General features: G+C 40.8%; 3 protein-coding genes across 4 annotated transcripts; 1 reads left to right on the top strand and 2 right to left on the bottom strand.

Annotated features, from left to right (window-relative positions):
- Positions 1-258: 258 nt before the first annotated feature.
- LOC144658044 (uncharacterized) lies at positions 259-1,241 on the bottom strand. Its single transcript, XM_078518369.1, has one exon. It carries the CDS (start codon positions 1,239-1,241, stop codon positions 402-404), a length of 840 nt encoding a protein of 279 aa, XP_078374495.1. The 3' UTR covers positions 259-401.
- A 690-nt stretch (positions 1,242-1,931) lies between these two features.
- Positions 1,932-19,871, top strand: LOC144656906 (uncharacterized). Its single transcript, XM_078517150.1, has 12 exons — positions 1,932-2,100; positions 2,480-2,617; positions 8,938-9,934; positions 10,356-10,904; positions 11,396-11,469; positions 11,885-12,344; positions 13,927-14,259; positions 14,689-14,903; positions 15,240-15,434; positions 15,853-15,988; positions 16,384-16,850; positions 17,377-19,871. Exons 3-12 carry the CDS (start codon positions 9,013-9,015, stop codon positions 17,689-17,691), a joined length of 3,666 nt encoding a protein of 1,221 aa, XP_078373276.1. The 5' UTR covers positions 1,932-2,100; positions 2,480-2,617; positions 8,938-9,012; the 3' UTR covers positions 17,692-19,871.
- A 627-nt stretch (positions 19,872-20,498) lies between these two features.
- LOC144656565 (DNA polymerase III PolC-type-like) lies at positions 20,499-24,918 on the bottom strand. 2 transcript variants are annotated; one of them, XM_078516787.1, is made up of 3 exons: positions 24,684-24,918; positions 22,654-22,840; positions 20,499-21,670 (listed from the first exon to the last, which is right to left on the bottom strand). In XM_078516787.1, exons 2-3 carry the CDS (start codon positions 22,792-22,794, stop codon positions 20,630-20,632), a joined length of 1,182 nt encoding a protein of 393 aa, XP_078372913.1. In that variant the 5' UTR covers positions 22,795-22,840; positions 24,684-24,918; the 3' UTR covers positions 20,499-20,629. The 2 variants fall into 2 exon arrangements, with proteins under 2 accessions (XP_078372913.1, XP_078372914.1); XM_078516788.1 differs by lacking the exon at positions 24,684-24,918 and adding an exon at positions 23,030-23,089.
- Between the last annotated feature and the right edge of the window lie 1,041 nt (positions 24,919-25,959).

The following is a 25,959-nucleotide window of genomic DNA, read 5'->3' as shown; positions in this document are numbered from 1 at the left end:
CGGAAGGAGGATTGAAGAAAGTGTTACAATGCTAAAAGACAAAATGCGTTTCCAGTTTCGAAGGACGACTCGGATTAAGTTGCAAAACATGGGTGTCCACAGCTTATTTTTTGTGGAGCTAGAAATTTGTCACGGACATAACTGAACTTGAGAAACAATTTTTAAAGAAAACCCTACTAAAAAGTTCCAAAATTAAAATGAAAGTTCACTGACGTTTATCCTGCATTAAGTTGATCGTGTATTAAACAAACGTGTATATTTTTCAGGTAATTAAAACACGTTTCAGTACTCCTTTATTGGGTTTTACCATGCCATAATACATGTAATATATATATTGAACGACATAATATGTCTGAAATGTCTGACTTTCGAAAGATATAGTCGTATCCAAAAGCAAGATCTCATTTTGTTTTTGGCTCTTTAGGACTGACACTCGGGCAAAGTCTGCAAAGTGAATTGGCTCTACGTTTGTGTGAATTATTAACCTTGTTCAATACGGCTGCTCTGTATATAAGACGAACTCTCTCATCATCCTGCCCCCACATCATCAGTGCTTTTTCTATAGTTTCCACTGACAGTTTTTCGAGCGCCCTCCCTCTTAGTGAGGGCATCGTACAATAAAATTTCTCTGCTCGTGCAGCAAAAGGCGTCAGATCTTTGTTGGTAGTTTTCTTCTCTTTCAATTTCACTTCCAAAGCGAGAAACAATTCTGTGTCAATTATACACTGCGGGAAGTGATTGACAAGATCGGTGATGTTGGAATAACTGTGTTTCTCCAGCAGTTTCTTCAGGAGCGCATGCGCTGCGAGGGAATCACACACAGCATCATGGTGTCCCTCGTCCCAGTTTACTTTCTCTCCCTGTTCGAACACCGAATGCACTTGAAAGTCTTCTTGATCCCCTGTCGTAAAATAAGACTGATAAAGATGAAGAAGGCTTTGACCCTTTTTGATTCGTATCGAGAACTTATCTAGTAAGGTCGACAACTTATGATCTTCAAGATCGGGCAACGACTTGATCGCAAATCTAAAAAGGTCAATCCACTTGATCTTTCTCATGAGTGCTTTGTTGTCTTCATTACCTTGCAGTCTATCAAACTTAGCCATCAATAAACTCCAGTCAGACGTACAGTTATAGCAAGCAGCATACTCGACGTTTTCCAAGAACTTGCACAGTTTCGGTGCTACGTCGGCAAAAGTCGGCTTCCCTCGAAGAAAACGTGTTATATTATTATTAAACATGTTATTTTTAAAGAGCGCGAAAATCTAGTAGCCGCCGGCAGTTGGGAAAATCACTTTAGAAACATCACCCGATCATGATTGGTTACCGAAAGCGGTAGGAGTTTTTTTAAACCAATCAGTCATCCTATAAACCATCCAGTTTGACCAGTTCTAAGAAATATGAAATTCTCAGTCGCATCGAATAACGGCTACGAAGTTACGAACCAAGTGAGAAAGGCTGCAAAAACGAGTACGCCGTAATTCAACCTGGGACAACTATATTAAAAGATTATCATTTGCAATTACCTCGTTAGTCGGCGGAGCTAGTAACCTTATGAAATATTTATCTTGCTCGACCGAAACGAAATCGTCCTGCGCTTCTTCTCAACCCAGAAAATACCAACTGCATAAAGCAATGCTCTTCGGCCAAGAGACAATTATACTTTTCCGATTTCACTCAGTTAAATTATAAAAGTTGAAACAATTGTCCTTCTCTTTAACAAATACCCGGAAACTGTTTGCAGCTTTCTTGGAAAACACGCTTGGCTGCACAAACGAATGAAAACGAGGCTAGTAACAGGATAGTTTGTTACTTCCAATGGGCTCCGTTCGATTGACAGTGAGTTGACGGCAGAAACAAAAGAAATGCATGCTGTTCAGCTTCCTTTGTTTGTGCACTCCAAGCCAAGCTGAATATTAATAGAAGTAGACTATGGAGTAATACAACTTCTTGATTCAACCTTACATTTTCGAAATTAATCGTATAAATTTTGCAAGTCGATAATACTGAAAGACGCTTGAATCAGGATTTTCAAATCGACAGGCTTTTAGCAGTATTAAACGGCTTGCCATCCGGCGATACGTAAAGATTCCTCACGAGGTATGGATTATTTCCCCTGGTTGCACTGGTTCTTGCCAGCATGTTGCTTATGTTGGGGGTGTCTCGAAAACCAAGACCTGAGACCACAGACCTAAAAAACCGGACCCTCTGGGTGTCTCGAAACTCCCAGGGAAAGTCATACCCGAAAAAACTCAATCTATAAATACCTAAATGATAGTGATATTGTGTGATTGCGGCAAGCTGCCTTGTGTACGTTTTTATCAATGCGATATCATGACGACCGGGTATGAGCTTTTCGGTGCTGGAGGTCTGAACTTTCGAGACACCCACCCTGAATATGCCGTTGTATTTAGTCGTTTGGTTGGAGAGGAAAAGCGATTGTTTCTACCCTCCTGACCCTTGTGTTATTTTTGCTTAGTATACTACTGCTTTCCCGTGAACCTTCACAAGACACTCGGTCACACTACAGCTTCGCGATCGAGAAAACTGCAATCCTGAGGTTAAGCAAAATACAGGAAAAATATAAATCGGAAACTATGGAGACAGAAACCTAAAGGTAAGAAATCTTAACTTGCACTTTCGATACATTGACCATAACCTCACACTTTTAAAGTGTTCTTGCCTCTCTTCCTATTTTTGTGGGTTAGGGAATTGTGGATCGAATACAGTCAAATGCGATAATAAAACAGGTAGAAAAGCCTTCGAACTGTTACAGACTATTGGACCTTCATTCTTGAGTTTTGCCTTGTGGTCGCATAACCTAAAAAAAGAAATTAAGGACAACATTTGAACCAGCACAATAGTCAGCAAGTCTGTAAAGATAGCTGTACGTAGCGATTGATTCGATCTCAGTTTTAATAACAACTCACGACACGTGTGGTGCGTTGCTGTCAAACTCAACATTGCATTTTGCCGGAGCGCTATATTAGCTCCAATTCAAACACCAAATCTTTCTTAATCGAGCGTTCCCGTAATGAACGGGATTAACCGATCAGATACTTTCTACTCGATCGCATAAATCTGGGTGTCTCGAAAACTCAGACCTCGAAAACCCAGACCTCAGACCCGAAAAACTCAGACCCTTGAAAAACTCAGACCCAAAAAAACTCAGACCCTCTGGATGTCTCGAAAACTCAGACCCAAAAAAACTCAGACTCTCTGGGTGTCTCGAAAACTCAGACCCAAAAAAACTCAGACCCTCTGGGTGTCTCGAAAACTCAGACCCCATAAAATAAAACAACTACAGCTGACAACGTGATTATCGCAGATTGCTACAACCGACTTGTCTGACTTGTTTACTGTTCGTCGATACAATCTGCCGAGAAAAGAAAAACAGCTCGCAGTGGTCATTAAAGTGCAAGCCAAATCTATCCACATTGCGGAGAATGATACAAGTCAAATTAGCGCGAAGGTACGTTGTGTGACGATTTCGCAACAGGACAAACATATAGCGTCACGTTACAGAAACTGATATTCGCGACCAGAAATAACCTTATGGGGTCATTAAGCGTCCTATATTTCAACGGTATAATTGTCACTTTAATAAAAAAAAATTTTCTTTTTTCCTGGATATGGCATAAGTTATTAATCATGTGGTCAATTATGATGAAACCCGTGGGGGGACTCCCATATTTAAGGGACGGGGATGCTCGTCGGAAATTTTGAAAAGAACCCCTAAAAGAGACCAATCTGGGCGTGGCTCAAGCTATTTTAGACCCCTAAAAGATACCAAAATTCTGAGAAAAAGAACTATATTTGTATATTTCTTCGTGTGCAACCCTAAACGAGACCCTGACGGCTAAAAATATTGTCATTTTCTTACATTTTCCCTTGAACACCCTAAGCGAGACCCAAAGTCCAAAATTTATACCCCTAAGCGAGACGACGAGCATCCCCGTCACTCTCATATGGGAGTCTCCCCCCCCCCTCCCCGGGCGATGAAACAAGTATCTCTTCGCGGATAAAGTTTTTAAACCACGAGTTCATCTCTTTTCCTTACAATGAGCAGTTGACTTTCCGTAAACTGTATTTTTTACTGAAATATAAATTTTAAGCTCCCATATTGGGACAAATCTGAACAAATAACATTGCATCTGTTTCTTTTGGAATGTAATAAAAAAACAATTGGTTATATAATCGATGACTGGTAAAAGCCAGAGCTGCTTAACTAAATCACAGCAATCTGAATCCTTTTACAGATTTATCACGTGGATCGCGTGTTCGGCATCAGCTTTAACAAGAACTATAATAAACATATACTATATCTTGGATATGGCCTACCACAATCACATTGTGGATAAACTTGGAATAAACTTATAAAGCAACAAGGAATCAATACGAAAGTTGAGTATCAACCACTGCGAGCTGTTTTTCTTTTCTCGGCAGATTCAGGCAGATTGTATCGACAAACAGTAAACAAGTCAGACAAGTCGGTTGTAGCAATCTGCGATAATCACGTTGTCAGCTGTAGTTGTTTTATTTTATGGGGTCTGAGTTTTCGAGACACCCAGAGGGTCTGAGTTTTTTTGGGTCTGAGTTTTCGAGACACCCAGAGGGTCTGAGTTTTTTTGGGTCTGAGTTTTCGAGACACCCAGAGGGTCTGAGTTTTTTTGGGTCTGAGTTTTCGAGACACCCAGAGGGTCTGAGTTTTTTTGGGTCTGAGTTTTTCAAGGGTCTGAGTTTTTCGGGTCTGAGGTCTGGGTTTTCGAGGTCTGAGTTTTCGAGACACCCCATAAATCTAGATACTTTCCAAATCGAGCACAATTAGTAATCGGTTAGAGACCTTCCAAATCAAGCACAAAGTAAATCGAGTAGAGACTCGCCAAATCGATCACATTAATTCAATTTGATACCTTCCACAATTTAACACATTAAATCGATTAGAAATCTTCGAAATCCATCACATTACAGTCAAAACAGTTCAAGCGTTTCTTTCAATTCAGTGACTATTTTAATATTCAAACGGTTAACGGCGACTCGATCCAAAACCAGAATGTTAATGTAATGTCTGGCTTCGCGCGAAAGGCGCGTGTGAATTTGAAAAACAAGAAGCTCACAGAGCGTAGAACTAGGCCTGGCGGGTTGACCACAAAGTATAACTTGTTTTTTGAATAAAAACGATAAAAGGCACGGCGCAGCATAGATAAACCTTTGAAAAGCCAGAGGTCACGCGAATCATACAAGTCACGCCAGTAGCAGTCCGAGGTTTGCGTGAGCAAAGAGCGCCGAAGTTTTCCCAATGATAGCCTGCAGTGCAGGTGTTTTTGGCGTTCGAACGCTCGATTATAATAACAATCGATCGTGTTCGAGTCACCATCTTGGATGCTTGACGGGTAGAGGTTTGGGACTAGTTGAGACTAGCCCTCTGCGCGCCTACTAGACAGTTCTGTCAACGCACTATAGACAGAATCTGCAGAATGAGCGAGAATAATCTCAAGCGCTTGAATGAGAGCAAAGGAAATGAATTTTGAACCAAGTATTTTCGAAAAATGAAACTTTCTCATCGCTGAAATGTCTATTAGCGCCCACTAGGAGTCAAGAAAAAGCGGATGTTGCGAAAAAAGTGTGTGTTTCGCCGTGCAGGGTATCTATAGGTCTAGCCGGCAGAAGAAACGACGAGAAAACAAATTCTAATACCAGGAAGTTTTATTACGTGACCCCAGTCTTGAAATATTTACGCTGGCTTCCAGTCAAACAACAACTATACTATCGCGATGCTGTACTTGCATTAAGATCATAGGCGTACGAGGCGGGGGTGCGAGGGGGGCTGCAGCCCTCCTCAGTGCCGAAATTTTTCGGGCAAAATGCTTAGAATTCGGGCAACCCACCTAGAGAAAAATAGAAAAAAAAGCCGACAAATTTCAACATTAAGTTCAAAACGAATTACATCAACAAAAAAAGGAATTATAAATATACCGAACTTTGTGGTTCAAAAGGCCAAATTCTCATTATTCTGCTTTCGTTTCCTCTCGCAAATTGCTATAATTATTTTCGATTTTTTCTCACAAATTCTGCGGGACCCCTCAGTTTATTTCAGTTGCAATCAGCTTTTTCATAGCTTGAGCGTTTGCGCACGGTGGATTCAGTGTAAGACCTTGAAACAAAGCTGTTACAAATGTAATGAAGTTAAAGCTTTTGACTCAAATGTTAAAGGAAAACATGAACAAGGGTCTAGAAACATTTTACCTTAAATGAAAGCCCATGTGTTCAGGACTTCAAAAATAATTGTTGTTTGGTGAAGCGCCGCCTTGATTTTTAGTAAGTGGGCTTTGAAATCGTTTAAAATTACCGCTTTCGAACACCGACGGCCGCCATCTTGAAGGTTAGGAATGATATCGAGGCTATGACGTAGCATTTGTCTAAGTTGGTTTTGCAATGACCCAGATCTTCGGTGCAAAAGTATTATCTAAAGCCCAGAATATTATGGTTCGCTGCCTCGCTGCTGGCTGTAGCAACACATACAAAAAAACTAAGGGATTTGTCACCTTTCACAATGTCTGCTCTTTTTCAGTTTATTATTATTATTATTATTATTATTATTATTAGTATTGAATAAAGTTTTTTATATTATCATTATTATTATTATTATTAGTAGTAGTACGAAAAAGACCTCAAAGAGATATTAAGAACACTGATATTGACAATGAAATTGCAGAAAGTGTGTATTTTAAATAGTTTTTCCTTTGTTTTTGATTGCTACTCGCGTACGCCAGATCACATCAAACGCACAATGTAACCATTATGTTTCCTTTGCATTTTAAATCGCTCCTTCCAATTTTAAACGCTTCTCAGATTTTATTCATTTTCTATAGAACATATTTTGCTTTTCATTTTAACGTCTGTTTCATAGAACCATTTATTGTAAATAGTTTTGCTCCACAGATAATTATTACGGAGGTTTTAAAAAAAGTTTTTTCATTAATATTATTATTATTATTATTATTATTATTGTTAAGAATAAAAATCAGCGATAATAAGGACGTTTCGATGAGTTGTTCATCATGTTCAAATCCTAAGACTAAAGAGTCAGATTCTGATGAGTTCTATATATATTGAGAATGCATGTTACAGTCTCGTTGCTTATGATGAAAGACTCTACTCCATCGAAAGCCTAAGTTATTATTATTATTAAGCAGGCTCTTTTGTTTTTTTTCCTATGCGGCTGTGTTGTCTTGGTTTTAGGCCCATTTTCTCTGTTATTATAGAGGCAGTGGCGTATACAATTTGGTTTATGTCAGTTATAGTGAGTGGTCCATCGGTACCTTCTTTGATTTCTTTAATGGCTTTGTTGGCTGTGTCAATTGCATCACGAGCACGGTGATCTTTCTTTATCTTTGGCAGTAGTGGTCTCTCAGTCATTTCCTGGTATTTGACTGTTTCCCACTTTCTCATTATATCATTTTTCATTGCTATCAAACTCTCATCTGACTTTGTTTCTGTAGGTTTTTGTGTTCTTCCAGCACTTTCAGGTAATGTGGAAGTGTTTTCGTCCACATTTGCTTCAACCATTTCTTGTTTGTCAGTGTCTTCAATCCCAGGTCTCGATCTGTTCATTTCTTCTGGAGTGGAGGTGGCTTGCCTTACGTTTGCTCGTATGGTTTCAAGTTCCATTTCAGTGTGTCTTTTACTCTTGATAATGTCCCTACGAACATTAGCGAGTTTATTTGCATCAAGGTTTGGTCTTGCTGTGGGGTTTTGTAGCCGCCAGATGTTATATGCAGCCTTAGTGGTAGTTGTTTCAGAAGGGTTTTATTATTATTATTATTATTATAATTATTATTATTATTATTATTATTATTATTATTATTATTATTATTATTATTATTATTATTATTATTATATACATACAAAGATTTCTGCATGCTTATTGGCTGGGAGCACGTCAGTTAATCCCAAACAGTGCAGAAAGTTGAAATTAAATTGATTGATGGGAAAGTCGGAAAGCTCGCCGAAACAAAATGGTGGCCGATGCCGGAGTGTTTGAGTGAGCAAAAATCGAGCAAAAACATAACGATTCATGAAAAGTTTGACCGATTTAACGAAAGTTATAAGTATATATACCAAAGTACTAGGAATTGGACGTTTGTACAGCACAAGCTGAGAGAGGCTTTACGAAACTACTGAAAGCTACCAATCGTGGATTTTCTTACGCGACGGCTCGTAAAGAAGAAAGATTACAAGCGTGAATTGAAGTTGGACATTTCAGCCCAAACCAATATAAATGAATAAGGATAAAAGCACCTGATAATGCATGGCAGAGAGATTTAAAATTCCCTAGCGGTATCTGGGTTTTACAAAGCCCGGCAACTCCGTTATGTTTAAGACCGAATCGGATAGGTAAGCCACCGAACACGTTTTGTTTATCATCCACTTCAAGTGAAATATTTGTATGTGTATTATTAACAAGTAATCACATGATTTTTCTCGTACAATTTGGGATAAATCTGAAAAATTTACTCGTGCTGATTTATCCCAAATTGCACTCGAAATCATGTGATTACTTATACTTATTATTAGAGCAGTTTTCAATTGAGTGTCGTAAAACCAAAACCAAAGTTATTTCTCTGGCCAATCACAAAACACACAAACAATCCAATGAACCAATCTAAACTCGAAGCAAATACATGTAGCTGACGCAAAGAGCGGGAAAACGTGCGCGAGCGAGTCACGATTGCTTTTGGTCTTAGTTCTGATTGGTCGAGAAAGTGGCGCGAGATTTTTAAACCAATCACTGAGCGTAGTAATGCAAAACCAAAGCAGACGCAAATTACTTTCGACACTCAAGTGAAAACCGCTTATTGTTGCTGTTATTATTATTATTATTATTATTATTATTATTATTATTACCGTTATTGATATTAATTATTATTATTACAGGGCGGGTGAAGCTTATCCATTCCTTAGTATCGAGTTCCAGTGATACCGTAATTCCACCCTGTTCTGACTTGTGAAATGGCCGCCAACCCGGAACCAGATAAAGTGCTCCGCTCAACAAATGGAAAAGATAATTTTCATCGCGTTACACGACTGTTAATAAGTGGAGGCACCACGCTGCTGAGGGAGATTTTTGACCAGAATTGTCCACCAAGCGATCTTCCCAAAATACTGAAAAATCCAGCCACAGTGAAACAACTCAAAGCAGCAAAGCTCACCAAGCCACAGTGGGACTGTCTGTTCCCTTCCCCAGGGGTGTACGGCAAGTCAACAGAATTTGATGTTACGCTACTGTTTAAGTTGCTGAGAACAATATGCAACCTCACCCCTCCTGCCACGGGCTGGGATGCTCTACCAACAGATACAGACCACAGTTTAACTGCAGATTTAGCGAGAATTAAATTTTACCGCAACTCAGTTTACGGTCATGTGAACCAAAACATGGAGATAACGAATGAAGAGTTTCCATCGCTCTGGAAAGAAATCAGCGATACTCTTGTTGGGATTGCAGGTCAAATCAGCCCTACAAAGAAACATGATTGGCAAATTGCTATTATTAACCTTTTGAGAAATCCACTGACTGCTGAGGATGAAAAAAATACACAGGAACTGCTGAGGTGGTATGAAAACGACACAGAAGTTAAGAAATCCATAGTGGAACTGAAAACTTCAACCCAAGAAGGGATGGAACGTTTGGAAACAAGTTTAAAAGGTGTCCAGGGAGGGCTCGAAGGAACTACACATTTAATAGAGGAGAAATGCCAATTCCTAGAGAATGCAGTTCGAGTGGAAGCCAAAGGTATCAAAGATCAGCTTGGAGGGAAACTGGAAGCCACAACTCAAAACGTCCAATGCCTAGTTCGGGAGGAAGCCCAGGACATCAAGGATAAGATCGGTGAGGTGCATCAATCTATAGCTGGAAGCTCTCAAGCCGCTGGAGGTAAGTTAAAAATGACGACTTTGTTGTAGACTCTTTCACCATGTTATTCAAATGGTACTAATTTATAGCAGTTTTTGTCTTGCCACAAAGTCATTCCTCCCACAAAGAGGGAGAAATGGTTTTGATCCGCCGTCCCAAGGAAACGGTTGCAAACGAGGCTGTGTGTTAGTTAGCTGGCTTCGCAGTAAAAGTAGTTTTCTCATCTTTTGTGTAAGTGCTACGCTGTACCTTATTTAATGGCAAATTCAAGGACAAAATTTTGATTCGTTTACTTGTGCGATTTTTGTTTGTTGCCAGATGTAAGAGATATTCGTAACTAAAGATAATAAGAATAGAAAAATAAAGTGAACGGGATTGTGTGTTAGTTTTCAGTATGTTATCTTGGATATAAAAAACGAAAAGAACATTTGTTTCTCTACAGTACAACTTCGACTGCGGATCGATTGTGAAGCAGTAACAGTACCTGGTCGACGAGGAGGATCTTCAGAGTTGGTAGCAACCTCACGAGAACCACAAAAAGGACTTCAGGGCGCCACATTAATGCCAATCACATCATGGAAGCAGGAAGCATCAGCCCCGGCAGATTTTGCGGGAGACAATATCACAAGTGAAGGCATCCCAACTGCAGATGGAGTTTTGAATTTCATTGCGCTGAAGTACTTTCAGATTGTCGACCCATCTAACCCGGAGGAGTTAAATGATTATCTAAAGTATCTGAGAGACGTGCGCAAAGTTCTTTTCAAGGATGCGCAGCAAGGGAGCTTGATAATCACTGTGGAATGCAGCACTCTGGAGATACTTGAAGGACTGTGGGAAGACTATTGTTCAGGCCACTTAAATAAAATGGCACAAAACTACCTTGTGACGAAGGACATTTTGAAAGCCTTTGGCCCTATCGAAGTGAAACTCGCGACAACTATTCGAGTGGATGAATACAAAGCTTGTCGAGAGTATTTCTTGCAAAGTGCAGGTGAATCTGCATTTTATATCCTAGAAATTAGACTTTTCATAGGTTTTCCTGCAGGAGAACTCGATCTAGAGCAAGAAAAAAAGAATTGAGGGATGAAAGTTGGACGAGAGCTCTCCGGGCCGTCAACGCATGACAACAATTATCAACCCTCTCCCCACCCCCGAAAAATGAGGACCTGAGTACGGATTCATGAAAGGAAAGACCTCATCACCAAAAGGTTTTTTGTAAACTTTAACACAACTCAAATTTGCTGGTTAAACGAGAAAAATTATCGTTGACTCATGAAAATTTCAGCAACTTTAAATTTAGTGAGAGCGTATGAGAGTCTATGCGAGTTGGGGGTCTAAAGTGAGAGTAGAGTTAGTCCAGTCCCTGAACTCTCCCTACCCCTGCCCTGCATAGGGGCTGAACCCATCCCCTAAGTAGGCCTCAATGGGCGTTGATTAGCCATCACAAATAATCTTTTTCTTACCAAAATGCTATATTTTTAGTTCAACGTCCACGATACATGACAAGAAAGCGGACCGCCTCAGGTTTTGGCCCAGAAGTTGAAATCTCTAAGCTGGTAAGCAGACTCTATTACTCCAGCTGACGACTGCTGATGGCATAATGGTGAGAGCGCTCGCCTCCCACCAGTGTGGCCTGGGGTCGATTCCCATACCCTGCGTCATATATGAGTTTGTTGTTGGTTCTCGTCCTTGCTCCGAGGGTTTTTTCCGGGTTGTCCGGTTTTCTTACCTCCACAAAAACCAACACTTCTAAATTCCAAATCGACCCGGAAACAGTGGACGAATAGCAACACTGTGGATGTGCCGCTTGCTTGCTTGCTTAATATTTATTTTTTAAGTTGGCCTTGTCCTTAGCAGTTGAGCGGTCAATTTCCTCTTAACGATCAGTGATAAGCAATTGTGGGACTGGTAACTGTCTGTGGATACTCGGCATTTCCTTACATAACTAATGTTTTGTTTTGATCACTGCAGAAGAGCCCGAAGATCATGTCAGGTGTAGTTGAAACACCCGTTGCCAAATATGGCAGAAGTAGCGAGTTTGGAGTCGTGTTGGATTTTATACAAACCATGATAAGCAATGATACGCTACGACAGACCTTCAACATTCCGCATTTGGTCATGGTCGGTCGACAAAACATGGCAAAGACAACGGTGATAAACCGACTGATTGGTCGATATCTTCTCCCAATGCGACGAAATGAAACTGCCAACACCCTTCAAACACGCACCACGTATCCCATAATACTCAATCTACGGAACGGCCCAAAGAGCATGGTGGAAGTGAAATGTGATAAAAGGCCGGATATAGCGGGAACTGTGGAAAATCCCACGGATGAAGTAGTGGAGGATTTCCTCAACAAAGTTGCTGGTCATCTTCCCAAGGAGGAGGGAACTCCGATATCAAAAACCCCAGTTAACGTTACTCTGCAAGGTGAGGTGTTACGCTAATAAACTAGATTTAATGGTTTTTATTTGGAATTTTTATTATTTACATTCGAGGAGCCGGCTCAACAGGCCGCGGTGGTAACTCAGGTTTCCATGGCATCACGGAAGCGACTAGGAGTATTGCTACTCTCCCCTGCTAGTCCATTGCACGGTTACCCCCACAGCATTTTAGCAAGTTGCCCAAAGAAGTCTAAGAATTCACTGCCTGTACCGATTTATATTAGTTAGAACTAATTATAGCAAATTCAATATAATATATACTGGTCTTATTGTATGGAAAAGAATTGATGAAACTTATGAACAATTGTGCGTATCGTCTTCAAACCGATATATAGCTCCGGATTGAAGAGAAGTAGATTTCGATCACTCGATCCGACACAGTTTGTCATGGTGCGCGATCTATACGTATTTTACATTGATGTGCAAGCTCTTAGAAATTTACTGTGTCCATTTGTGGGGAAATCAATTAAAATTCAACATTCTTTGTCCTCCAAATTAAAATTAAATTTGTTTCGTGAATTAGGATAATCATTCCTATGAAAATTTCGAATTAACTAGCTGTTGCTCAAAGAAATATTTTCCAGCTTACAGATAAAACTAATTTGATCTAATTTTGGTCAAAAAGCACTGTTTGGGTCCAAATTTATACATTTTTTATGCCATTAACTTCAAATTTAATCTTAGAACACGCGCGAAGACTCATCCCGGCAAGCGGGGATAGCCCGGGAATATCCGTTTACATATCCTGCCTAGAAGGGTGCCTCGGGCAAGTAGACCGAGTGCCGACCGAGTTTTTTTAAAAGAAACTTTAATATGAAAAGTTGGCTCGCCCAGGGTAGCCTGGCTATCCGGAGCACCCGCCTTCCATGTAAACAGGCCCTAATGCGTGCAGCACCATTTCTTGAAGATATTTTTGGTCCAAGGGCCTTGGCAAACAAATTTTCAATGTTTTAAATATTCTGGACTTGAAGTGATTTCTTTCGAAAGTAGTTAAATCTTCGAACTAGTGCCTCCCTTCGAATAAGCGCCCCCTTGAAATAAACGCCCCTTCCTATCGAAGCGACCCCCCTCCCCCCGTTTTTATTGACGAGAACTTAGACAACATGAATGTGTTTGAACGTGTTTAATCACTCTCATCCGGCCTGTTTTAAAATCATCGGTAACTGCTCTTGACTACATCATTACAATACAGAAATCAGATCCATGTATTTGCATATTTGCATTTAGGATCAGCTTTTTATATAAATATACAGTTAATGTTGTTTACGCGCACATGCAATATTACAAAAAAACCCGATCATACCTGGCCACGATTTAGGAAAAATTAAATCAGCGCCCCCTCGAATAAGCGTCCCCGTCTTATCCTAAATGTGAAGTAAGCGCCCCGGGCGCACCGCCTAGCGCCAAAGCGCGGTGTATATAGCTTCATAAGCCGAGCTTTTTGACTAGCTAATATGTCCGATTCTTATTTCCACTCTGGAAATTATACTAAATTTGTTGACGTTCAAATGCTCAACTCCAACTCCAGTTTTAAAGTTCAGTTTCTATCTGTCCCTTTACCTGTATAGGCCCCGAACTCACGACTCTCACCGTGGTCGACCTTCCCGGCGCCCACTTCGCCAATGACGACCCGCGAATGAACCACGTGACCCAAAGTTTAGTGCTAGAGTACATCGAGAAAAACACAAACAGCATCATCGTGATTGTGTCCGAGGTAGGGGACCCCACAGGTGACAGTGCAATAAACCTGGTCATGCAAAAGGCCAGAGATTTTAAAAGCCGTACCATTTGCGCGCTGACCAAACCAGACAAGTTGAGAGAAACTGATGACATGGGGTATAGAGTGGCTATGAATAAGTCCAGCTTTACACTGGAGGATAACCGCTTTATTTTGCTTCGAGGTAAGACGTTTAGTTTAAATCCGTACTTTATAGAAAGGATTTTTATCAATAATTTGTGAGATAGCTTTATATAGATTACTTTATCACGTTCTTGCTTAGAAATGATGGGCTTACTAAATCTGAATGCTACAAGTTTTTATAATTATTGTTTCGCCAGACGACGACCGTTCAACGCTCGCTCTCCAGCCGATCTGAAGCATGTTAAGTCTGGATGGAAAACGCAGGAAACTATTAATTTTGCACCTTGAAAAGCGTTTTTTCATTTGCTCGAAAATATCTATCATAAATATCTAAATACCTTACCAATTTGTGACTGGTTAGAGCACTTTGCACAAATTAAATCCTAGCTTTGAGCCAATTATAAGGTTCGAGTAGGGCTAAACCAAAGGAAATAAGTAATTATTTTCTTGATTTCTATCAACAAACCAGGCAAAGATGGCACAGACCCGAAAGAGAGGGACTGGGACGCTGAAATGACCCGTATGAAGGAGAAGGAATGGTTCGAGAGGCACCCACAGTACAAAGACATCACACATGTGTGTGGCATTGATCGGCTGATGGACACCATGATCTCTTTACTGGCCGAAAAAATGATCATGGAGATTCCTATTCTGGTGCGACAAATGAAAGAACGAAAAACTGAAGTAAGCACTGTGTAAGAACCGCTCAAAACACTAACAATGTTACGCTCTAAATCGTAAATCTCCATCTAAACAAACGAACAAGACTTCGCTCTGCTGATCTACTACTACAATGCATTCTGGGCCTGGTGCAGTATTCTGTTCAAGTCCCACAGGAAGTTAGGGGGGTAGTTAGGTAGGTAGGTAGGTAGCTTGCCCAAAAGTAGCGCTCGTACCCGGATCGTTCTGTCCGACATTGTCCGATGTCCAAAATGCGCCACTGAGAAACTTCGGAAGCTTCTCTGGTGAGTTCACGAGTACTAACAAAAAATAAATGCGTCTATTTTTCAATGAATACAGGTGGATGATGAGCTAAAAGGACTTGAGGACAGCGAGGTGCCCGAGTCAGATGGGGGGAAGGGTGCAGTGGCCATGAAACTTAAGAATAAACTCGTCACAGAATTGAACAAACTTCTTTTTAACAACACGTCCGACAACGAAGGAGGAGAAAAAGTGAGGGGGCTGTTTAATTCATTCTGCGAAGATGTATTCAAGGTGAGAGAACTAACAACCCTAGTTACTTTCGGATTTAGCAACCTTTTCCTTTTCAGAAGGTCGCCACAAGGCGAGAGAACGCGGCAGAAGTGTTGTTAAATGATGAAAATTTTCCATTTAGAGGCGTTGTTATGAGTTTGAGCAAATTTTGAAACGTCACTGTACACTTATTTTGAAACGACCAGCAAAGTGGATCTCACCCAGCTATACTAGGCTTAGTACCAGTACTATATTTGTCTTTCTTTTTATAATTTACAGTACCATTTCGGGAATCCAAAGACTCTAGCAAGGAGGTTGGAAGGGGTGGAGGGGAGGGTTAATCGGACTCCTCGATTTGAGGTCTGACGCACTAACAATTAGGCACTATGCCTCTCTATAAACAGTTGTTATTATGATAAATGATGTCTGTCATGTCTAGGTGGATCCACTGGCCATGCGTAATGACGATGATATCAGGAGGCGGCAGAAGAAGTTGGAGGGTGCGACTGCCCCGCTTGGAGAGAGCAGTGAGAACAGCCAGCTGCTGCAGAAACTGCTGTACGAGAAATACACAGGTAAAAAAACCTTTATTCCCTTTTCTTCAAATTTCTTCATAAGGGATGTTTACATTTGAAACATGCGATTTGTATGTTGTGGTTCTGTTTTTCTATTGGTTATATGGCATTTTTACTTTGTTCTATATTCATTATCACTGAATAGCACCAAAGACCAGAACAAAGGAAATTACTAAATTGTATCAAGGGTAAATTGAACCACAGTATGTATGTAAAGTAGGTCGCAATCGTGTTAGGACCGGAGTGTGAGACTCAGTAAGAGAATTTTTTATCAAGACCTACTTAGTCTGTAAATGTCTTATCTTATAATGAATTCGGTCAATATCTTTTTAATCTTATATTCAACTTAGTCAGTAAGTGTGTTATTTTATGACCGATATCTCGTCTATATATAGGTTATTCACCTAAAGGCCGCCAAGTTCCATTTCAGAGCCCAGTTGATCAGTTGCTACCCATATCGGAGAACCTTGTGAAAACTGTCGAGGCCACACTAAGGAAAATCGTTCAAAGGGCCATCACGTGCAGCTTGGACAAGTTCCCCATCCTCAAACAAGCAGTCGAAGCGAAAGTCGTGAACAAAATATTCGACACGAAACGCGACCAGACAAGCCAGTTCATCAAACAGTTTCTTGAAATGCAGAAGAAAAGTATCGACCAAGTGTTTGCACCAGTCCCCACGCCGGGCGAGATACACCTCTGGGAATCGTACCCAATGAAGGAAGGCAAATTTCATCCCTGTATGTCGTCAAAGACCATGAGTCACATGAAAGACCTCGCAAAAAAGCTGTACCCTGAGCAAATGGTACAGGAGATTGAAGGTCGTGGCAACGTCCATGGACAAACAGCGTTTTTAAACTACAAGGTAAGCATACAATACGGGTGCATATTGCACGCTTACGTACTTGCAGCTGTTTAGGGTGTAAGCCTTTCGAGCATTTTACATGGCATGAAAACGTCCTGTTTTCGTCTGGGCATGATGTTTTATTCTGTTTGATTGCTTCTTTACATAAAATGTATTTCTCTAGTTCAGCTAGCTTGAGCGTTAAAGCAATATCTATATTATTTTCGTGTGGAACATGTGTGGGTCCAGCAGTACAGATCCATCCAAAATTATTGAAAAAGTTATCCCTCCCAGAAGATAATATGGCACAGTTTTGCCTTACACGGTCTATTGGAACTAAAGCGACAAACGTCATTCTAATTCCTCTCAGACCTGCTGGATTGGTACTTTGTGGTGTTGGTATGTTTTGGGTTTCCTCTGACTGGCTAGTGCATGCATTTAGCATCAATTTCTTGAGCCAATCAGAATGTGCCGCACATCAGTAACCGCAAAATTACTTTTGTTTCGAAGTCCGTTCTTACGAAATGTTTATTTTCTTGGTATTTAGGAACTCGAGGAAATGAAGAATATTAAAAGGAATGTAGTGCGATGCTTTAACGTGCTGAAAATGAATGTCTGTGACACAGTCTCCCGCTGCATCCTGCATTTCTTCGTCACACAGTTGGTAGATGATCTTGGCCGCGCCTTGGAGAAGGAGGACTTGGTCGAGTACTTACAGGAGAGGAAGGACATCCGGCTGAGGCGCATCTTTTGTAGAAACCAGTCCCAGGCCCTGGAGAAAGCGCTGCCTTTCACCGCAGACGTACTGGACAAACTGCTGCGTATGAAGCAAGGATCAACAGTAAAAGGCGGCAAGAAGTAGCTGTAACGTTCTTTTACAGCTGTTTCCGATCACACGCGCCCTCCAACGACATTTTTCTTGTTTGAAAAATGAGTTTTGGTGGACGTCAATCATCCGTTTCCATCGCCAAACACATCGACGAGACGACGCAAAGCCTTGCTTATAGCATGTAACTTTTGTTTACAGTGATGAACGAGTTATGAGCAGTTATGACTTCGAAAGACTGAACGGACCGAACGTAGCGAAATAAACTTACTGGCCGGAGTACGGCCGGCTCAAATATTTCCGAAAGACGGCTTGGAATGTAGAAGACGAAAGCTTGGTTAATTTACCGAATATTTGCGGCCGGGAGTTTTGAACAATGATCGTACTCAATTCAATTCCGAGCCATCCTCATTTCAGTGTCATTTGAGTTTGGTCGATTTAGTCTTCAAAATACCCAGACATAACTTTTAGAAATTCGGCAGAAAAAACCGTTTCGTCTTCACAGTTTCAGGCCGTGTCAATTCGGTCAATAAATTTGTGTCGAGTCCGTTTTGTCTTCATTCCAGGCCGTGATTCGGTAAATATATTTTCGTTGAGTCAGTTCAGTCTTCAAAATTCCCGGCCGTAATTCGGTAGATATGCACTTACCTCGAGTCCGTTTCACTTTCCTGGCCGTCATTGGAAGAATATATTTTACAAGTTAATCTGGCTGTAATTCCCGGCCGCAATAGAAATTCAGCTTTCGTCTTCGACATTCCAAGCCGCCTTTCGGAAAATATTTGAGCCGGCCGTAAACCGGCCAGTAAGTTTATTTCGCTACGTTCGGTCCGTTCAGTCTTTCGAAGTCATAACTGCTCAAAACTCGTTCATAACTGTAAACAAAAGTTACGTGTAAGGCTTTGCGTCGTCTCATCGATGTGTTTGGCGATGGACCAGCGAATTGAAACTGGCGCGAAGAAGCGATCATTGTCGTGGAAACGGATGATTGACGTCCATCAAAACTCATTTTTCGAACAGGAGAAAAATGTCGTTGGAGGGCGCGTGTGATCGGTAACAGCTGTAATGGTGTCTAAAAAATTTCCTAACCTTAGCTTTTGTAAATTGTTACCCAAGAATGTGAGATGGTATCGTTTGGCATAGCTTTAAGCCGATCAGTTTCAAATCATCGCTAGAGTTCCTAGATTTTGTCAGAGCGATTTATTGTTATTTAATTAAGGCACGGATGTAGACATAGAGTCAAATAATAGAGACCTTTTAGATCCTAGCACAAGTACGAGATTTACCCAAGCCGCTGCGTGTGCCAGTGAACTGTGTCATTTACGCAGGTAAAACGTTGTAGCCGTGTTCATTTTACTTCAAGCTTTTGAGTAGAAAAAAGAGTAGAAAAAAGAGTAGTGGCGCCGAAAAGTCATCTCGCAAGTTGGATTGACAACTTGATGCTTTTATGGTCAAGAGAAATCCCGCCCATTCAACTAAACCACGCCAGTTATGTTGCTCACAAAAAAGGCCAAGAGCTTTGTGGAATAAATCTTGTTTTAGCATTTTACCACAAACTTTCGGTCGAATCTCGTGCCCGTACTCCGTAACTCGGATCTAAAGGTATCTATCTTGGTCCAGAATTTTTGAATACTTCGCGGTCATATCCTTTGCCATTTGCGATTAATTTTTTGTGTATGGTAGTTTTAAGGTGGCTCGTACCAGTTTTTCTTGCGTGGGAAGTCTGGTGACTAGCACGCGCGTCACGCTTCATACCCACGAGTCACACGCGAGATTTGAAAAGGAAAACAAACAAAGTTATTAGCCTCGAGATGTTTTAAATACCTATATCAACTGGGTGGTATATTCAGCATACTACCTGCTGAACAAACATAAACATTTATGTTAATTATATTCGGTCATTACAAGACAAAAAAAATTAAAATAAAAACTATTTTAAACTCTTTTTCCATTTCTGACAGTATATTTTATCGAATTAAGATTGCAAGTACCAGGACACATGCCTTACCCACTCCTCCTTAGGAGAAAGATTGTCACGCTTTTCCTTGAACATGACCTTTGAACTGTCAGAATTCCCAGAATAACTGACCATATGCGTTGGGTAAAGAAAATACTGAATATTGATTCCTCCAGTTGAAATATATGTCAATCCTTATGATGTAAATTTATAGCTTACCGTTGGTGAAGTTTTCCAAGAAAATCAGAATCCTAGAAAGTCAAATTCCAAGAAAAAGTTCTCATAAAATACAAACTGCCCCTATATTACTGGACTTTTCCCTTCAATTCAACTAGGGAAAAGCCCTAGGAATACAGCGTCGGTATCAATATTTTGTAGCTTTCTTTTGTTTTATTGACGGAAATTGCTGAGCTCAAATCGGGTCATGACGGTTTCCCAGAAAATCAAGTTCCTTGAAACAGGATACAGAGAAAAGATTCAGTTAAGCCTAATCTTCGATAATTAACATGGTCAAGACTCGCGTTTTGGATCACATTTATCCATTTCTCGTTTTAAATCGGTAGTTAACAAATCCATTTTGACAAACGAGACAGTTTGGAACTTTGGACTGGACCGCTGAACGGGAAACGGAAGGAGGATTGAAGAACATGTTACAATGCTAAACCGCTTCCAGTTTCGAAGAACGACTCGGATTAAGTTGCAAAACATGGGTGTCCACAGCTTATTTTTTTGTGGAGCTAGAAATTTGTCAAGGGCATAACTGAACTTGAGAAACAATTTTTAAAGGAAACCCTACTAAAAAGTTCCAAAATTAAAATGAAAGTTCACTGACGTTTATCCTGCATTAAGTTGATCGTGTATTAAACAAACATGTATATTTTTCAGGTAATTAAAACACGTTTCAGTACTCCTTTATTGGGTTTTACCATGCCATAATACATCTAAAATATATATTGAACGACATAATATGTCTGAAATGTCTGACTTTCGAAAGATATAGTCGTATCCAAAAGCAAGATCTCATTTTGTTTTTGGCTCTTTAGGACTGACACTCGAGCAAAGTCTGCAAAGTGAATTGGCTCTACGTTTGTGTGAATTATTAACCTTGTTCAATACGGCTGCTCTGTATATAAGACGAACTCTCTCATCATCCTGCCCCCAAATCATCAGTGCTTTTTCTATAGTTTCCACTGACAGTTCTTCGAGCGTCCTCCCTCTTAGTGAAGGCATCGTACAATAAAATTTCTCTGCTCGTGCAGCAAAAGGCGTCAGATCTTTGTTGGAAGTTTTCTTCTCTTTCAATTTCACTTCCAAAGCGAGAAACAATTTTGTGTCAATTATACACTGCGGGAAGTGATTGACAAGATCGGTGATGTTGGAATAACTGTGTTTCTCCAGCAGTTTCTTCAGGAGTGCATGCGCGGCAAGGGAATCACACACAGCATCATGATGTCCCTCGTCCCAGTTTACTTTCTCTCCCTGTTCGAACACCGAATGCACTTGAAAGTCTTCTTGATCCCCTGTCGTAAAATAAGACTGATAAAGATGAAGAAGGCTTTGACCCTTTTTGATTCGTATCGAGAACTTATCTAGTAAGGTCGACAACTTATGATCTTCAAGATCGGGCAACGACTTGATCGCAAATCTAAAAAGGTCAATCCACTTTATCTTTCTCATGAGTGCTTTGTTGCCTTCATTACCTTGCAGCCTCTCAAACTCAGCCATCAATAAACTCCAGTCAAACGTACAGTTATAGCAAGCAACATACTCAACGTTTTCCAAAAACTTGCACAGTTTCGGTGCCACGTCGGCAAATGTCGGCTTCCCTTGAAGAAACTCCGGTGATATCTTGTGCACTTTGTAAGCGCTCATTTGTTCCTCTACTGGTTTGCAAGGATTGCAATACGCCATCCATGGTGTGACAACATTATTTTCAACTTTAACAACGCCTATTTGAATGATGCGGCCTTTTTGTCTGTCTTTCCCTGTGGTTTCAACGTCCAAAACTGCATACACTGGCGGAAGGCTTTGGTTCGGTTCTGCTGACGTGGAACACATACTCTGCAAAATGTAAAATCAAGGTTCGTTAGACTGTCTCTGTTAAAATTGTGTTTGATTGTTCAGTTTAGTTTTTCTGTCACACTTTCGGTAGGGATTAAGGGGTAAGGCTATGGTTCTCTGGGTTCAATGCGTGTTGCTCCTAGGTGCTTGTCAATTGGGGGACCTTTGTGGACAATGGCTTGCTCATGCTCTGCAAAGGCAACTTAAACGGTTCGCAAAAGCACTAGGTATCGTGAAAGCACTATCTCGTAAAGGTGACCCTCTGTGCACAATACACTTCGTCTTTGTTGTTGATAGGGACTACGGACTTTGTAAGAAGTTTGTTAGACGTTAATTGGTGTCAGTAATGAAGAGATTAGAGAAGATCTGGGAAGAGGGCTATTGATGAGCAAGTAAGATCAAGGCGTATGATTCAAGAATGTCATTAGAGAAAAATCCCAAGATTGCATTAACATGGCACACCGATGGCAAGCGTAGAAGAGGACGGCCGAGAAAGACGTGGCGAAGAACAACACATAAAGAAAGGAAATACTTGGATTTAGGACATATGGGGAGGCAGAGGTTGTAGTCAGAGACAGGATAGCTTGGAGGATAAAGACAAATGGCCCCATTCTCCACGAGGAAAGAAGAGATAGATGATGATGATGATGATGATGATGATGATGATGACGATAGGTCGATAAAGAGGTTAGTGTAGTTATCACTACTCAGTCTCGACGCTTGGCTCGTTGCCTGATTTGAAACACGAACGTAACTTGGAGTTTGAACGCGACGCCAATGTTAGAGTTCCAGCTGAAATGTGGAATGTTGGTCATGATCACGAGCAGGACGATACGCTCCAGACAGAATTTCGAAGACTGCGATTGGATTGTAAAGACGATAAGTGGATACCCGGTTTTGGGTTAATGTGAGACACACTCCTTGTTTCTATGACAACGTGAAACATTGATTCCTAGCATGATAATGAGTGCTTCTTTGCTCACCTTGTGTTCTCTGGTTGGCTGCAAATCGCATTGACCTCGTTCTTCAACCTGGTCAGCTGTTTGAACCAAAGCCTTTTTTTCTTCTTTTTCCCAATTATTCATGTAACTAATCAGTTCTGTGTCGGTGAGTACTTGGTCCATGGTCAGGGAGTGTTTTCTTCTGCTCCTGATCTCTTTCCTCTAGACTCTGAAAAAAAAAACCGATCAGTCAACACTCAGTAAATTGTAAAGGCAGGGAAAGTATTTCCTCAGAGAAATATATATATATATGTATCTGTTACATAACAGATATTTGTTATATCTGTTAGTCAATGAACAAGTTTAGACCATGCATTTTTGAAATGAAATGGTTTTAAAGCCGATCTGTTTTTATAACCTAAATTTTCGGTGACTTTTCGGTTCACCTCAGGGTCAAGTAGAAGCACGTTGATGCTCGCGCTTCCAATCCATGCGCTTGTGACGTTGATCAAAGGCACATAAGCACGAGCGAACGTCACAAGCGCACGGATCGGTAGCGCGAGCACCAACAAACGTCTACTTAAGGTAAACAGTAAAGTTATGTTACAAAAAACAGATCGGCTTAAAAACCATTTCATTTCATCAATGTCTTGTACCGATTGCAATACAGGTTCCAGTATTTTCACTGTATTTTCAGTTATATCAAGTTAAGACCACTCAGTACGGGTTGAAACTGCTCCAGATAAAAGTCCTGGAGGGTTAGGAGGATACGACAGTTGAGTAAGATAACAGCGATTTAACCGCGCTCTGGTCTAGTTGGAGTCTCATTACTCACAAACCTTATAGGTGTATGCGCGTGCATTCACAGCAATCAGTGCGTCGAAGCACATGTCACTGCTGCCCTGGCAGATGAGGGGATTTAGACAACATCGGCATACCCCCATATATTGAAAGATAACAATTTCTACCAGGACCCCCTCCTTGGAAGGGGAACAATGCCCCCTCTTCTTAATTCAATATTTCAATATTTAATCCTCCACTTGAATTGCAGTTGCATACATAGGTAAGACTAGCCAATGCAACAAATTATTATATACCTGGCGAATGTGTGGTTTAGGTTCGTCTGTACATGGCGCAGGCTACCACCTGGCTGCCTCTTGCAAAACCGAAACTGAAAAATGACCTCCCTTATTAATTCGTTATGAAAACCTTATCCCCCCCTTGGTCCCCCTTTTTTTCCCTCCCCCCTTTACATAAATAGTGACTGGTCCCTAAAGAAGTGAAGCGCAATGTCTTGGCAATGCAAATCGTCACTAGGCTACCATGTTGCCAGTTTGGCAAGATGTTTGTCACTGCTCATGCTCCCCGGACCAAGCGAGTGGTCAAGGAGATCAAACAAGAATGCGTGATTCGACACATAATAAATATTAAACAAAGACAAGGCTAAAATCAGCATGTGGGCCGCATAGCAGTGAGGTTTATCAAACTTTAAAAAATCAATAAATCTTTATTTTCCTAGCCACAAAAGCAAAACGGTCGAGCCAAGGAATAGAAGCCAAAATTTCGCCGAAACCGATATAATTATAAAGAAGTCAAAAACACATAAACAGTGATATAAACTGACAGACTAGAGAGTCCATGCAGACAGCTTTGTTTTGCCTCATTTGCATCAAATATATTTGATATTACACTCACAAAAGATTTCAGCGCTAGCAGGATCGTTTATTTGCATGTATAGAAAGACTGTCGCTGTTAAAGTATCTTTGCTCCAGGATTCGCATAGACTGACATTAGCGTAAATTAAACACATGTCAAGCTTTAGGTTTAAAGCAGCTGCGAGCACTGTCTACGAAAACTAATGTTGCCACAAACTGAAGGAATATCGTAGCCGGTAGTTCAGTTTCCATTTCATCGCTGGCGATTTCACTCGGAATATATTCAAGTATGGATATTTTTTTTCTGCGATCGTGAACTGCGATCCAACAAGCAGACGATTCATCGAATTGTTTTCACTGCAATTCTGCCTTCGTTCCCGCAGTACGAACGTCTACGACCATATAGAAGCCACGTACCTTGTTTCAGTCGGTCGTCTTCTAACTTTTATACATCTGTATTGATGATCTTCTCAGTCTAAAGCCTTCGTTGTCCTAGCGAAATCGTCCTGTTACCCTTCTAAATCGAGGAGAAGCGAAAAATCAACCGAGTCTCCTTCAGTAACAGTGATATTTAAAAGATATCTGTTTACAAACATTATTTTTGTTATTTAAATTGCTAACCAGTCAAACAAAAGGAGCTATTAGGCTAATTGTTTAACCAACCAATGGCTCGTTTTCTGCAGAAGCTGACGTCACCGATATAACGGTTTTCGACGCCACTCATATTGACGACGAGGCAAACGGCAAATATTTTAAGTTAAGATACTAGGCAAAAGTTTTTATTTGCCAAGTTGGAAGGATGTATCTTGGCTAGAAAGCGTTCAGTTACGTTTTTTATTTTTCGTACATTTGTGTCAGCTTTTTTCCGCAAATAACACTCGTCAAGATGGCGTCGAAAACCGTGATAAGGCCTATTACAGTCGAAGCTCTCCCAACGGACACTCTTGTAAGCGGACAGCTCTACTTACGGCCGCCTTGTTTGAAACCCCGTTTTAACTCCCATACAAACTCTGTATTTTTACATTTTCGTAAGCGGACATTCTATACCTGCCAATTTTTTCTGGGTCCCGAGAGTTCCAGAATTTCCGAAGACGATACGACAATATTCGAAGTTTTCCGAAGACGTCCAAAGTATTCCGAAGACGTTCTGAACATATCCCGATCCCAGTGCGTGGACGTGTTTTGCTAAACACGACCTCGTTCCCAATGATTTTTTGTCAAAGCTGTGCGATTTCGGGGAAAGTATCGCCATTTACTCATTTTACATGGAGTTTTCGTTTCTCACATTGGTTTGAGTTTACATTTTATTGGAAAGTATGTCGTTTGTGGTTGTAATAACTCACATTTTTCGACTAGGCGTGAGAAATTGGTTCGTAAGCGTGAGTTGGCGTGAGATCGAAGTTTTCAACTCGCAGGCGTGAGACTCACGCCCAAGGCGTGAGAGTTGGCAGGTATAACATTCCCGTAAGTGGCCGCGGACACTTTCAGAGATTACGAATTAGACTTTTTATTTGTTTTTAAGCTCCTGTAAGCGGACACCCCAAAGAAAATCCTACTAACAACCTCTGTATCTTGTTTTATCAATTAACTTCACATCACCGTTCGTCGCAATGATTTTACAGCCATTACAGTACCCACTAGGGCTTTCCACAAGTTGCTCGAGATTTCCAAAAAAGTTGCCCGTAATTTCTCA

This window comes from Oculina patagonica, chromosome 6, assembly GCF_052425735.1.
Source record: "Oculina patagonica isolate OP01 chromosome 6, crgOcupat, whole genome shotgun sequence".
NCBI classification, from domain to species: domain Eukaryota; kingdom Metazoa; phylum Cnidaria; class Anthozoa; order Scleractinia; family Oculinidae; genus Oculina; species Oculina patagonica.
Note: the sequence above shows the minus strand (reverse complement) of the source record. Positions and strands in the feature narration are given on the sequence as shown.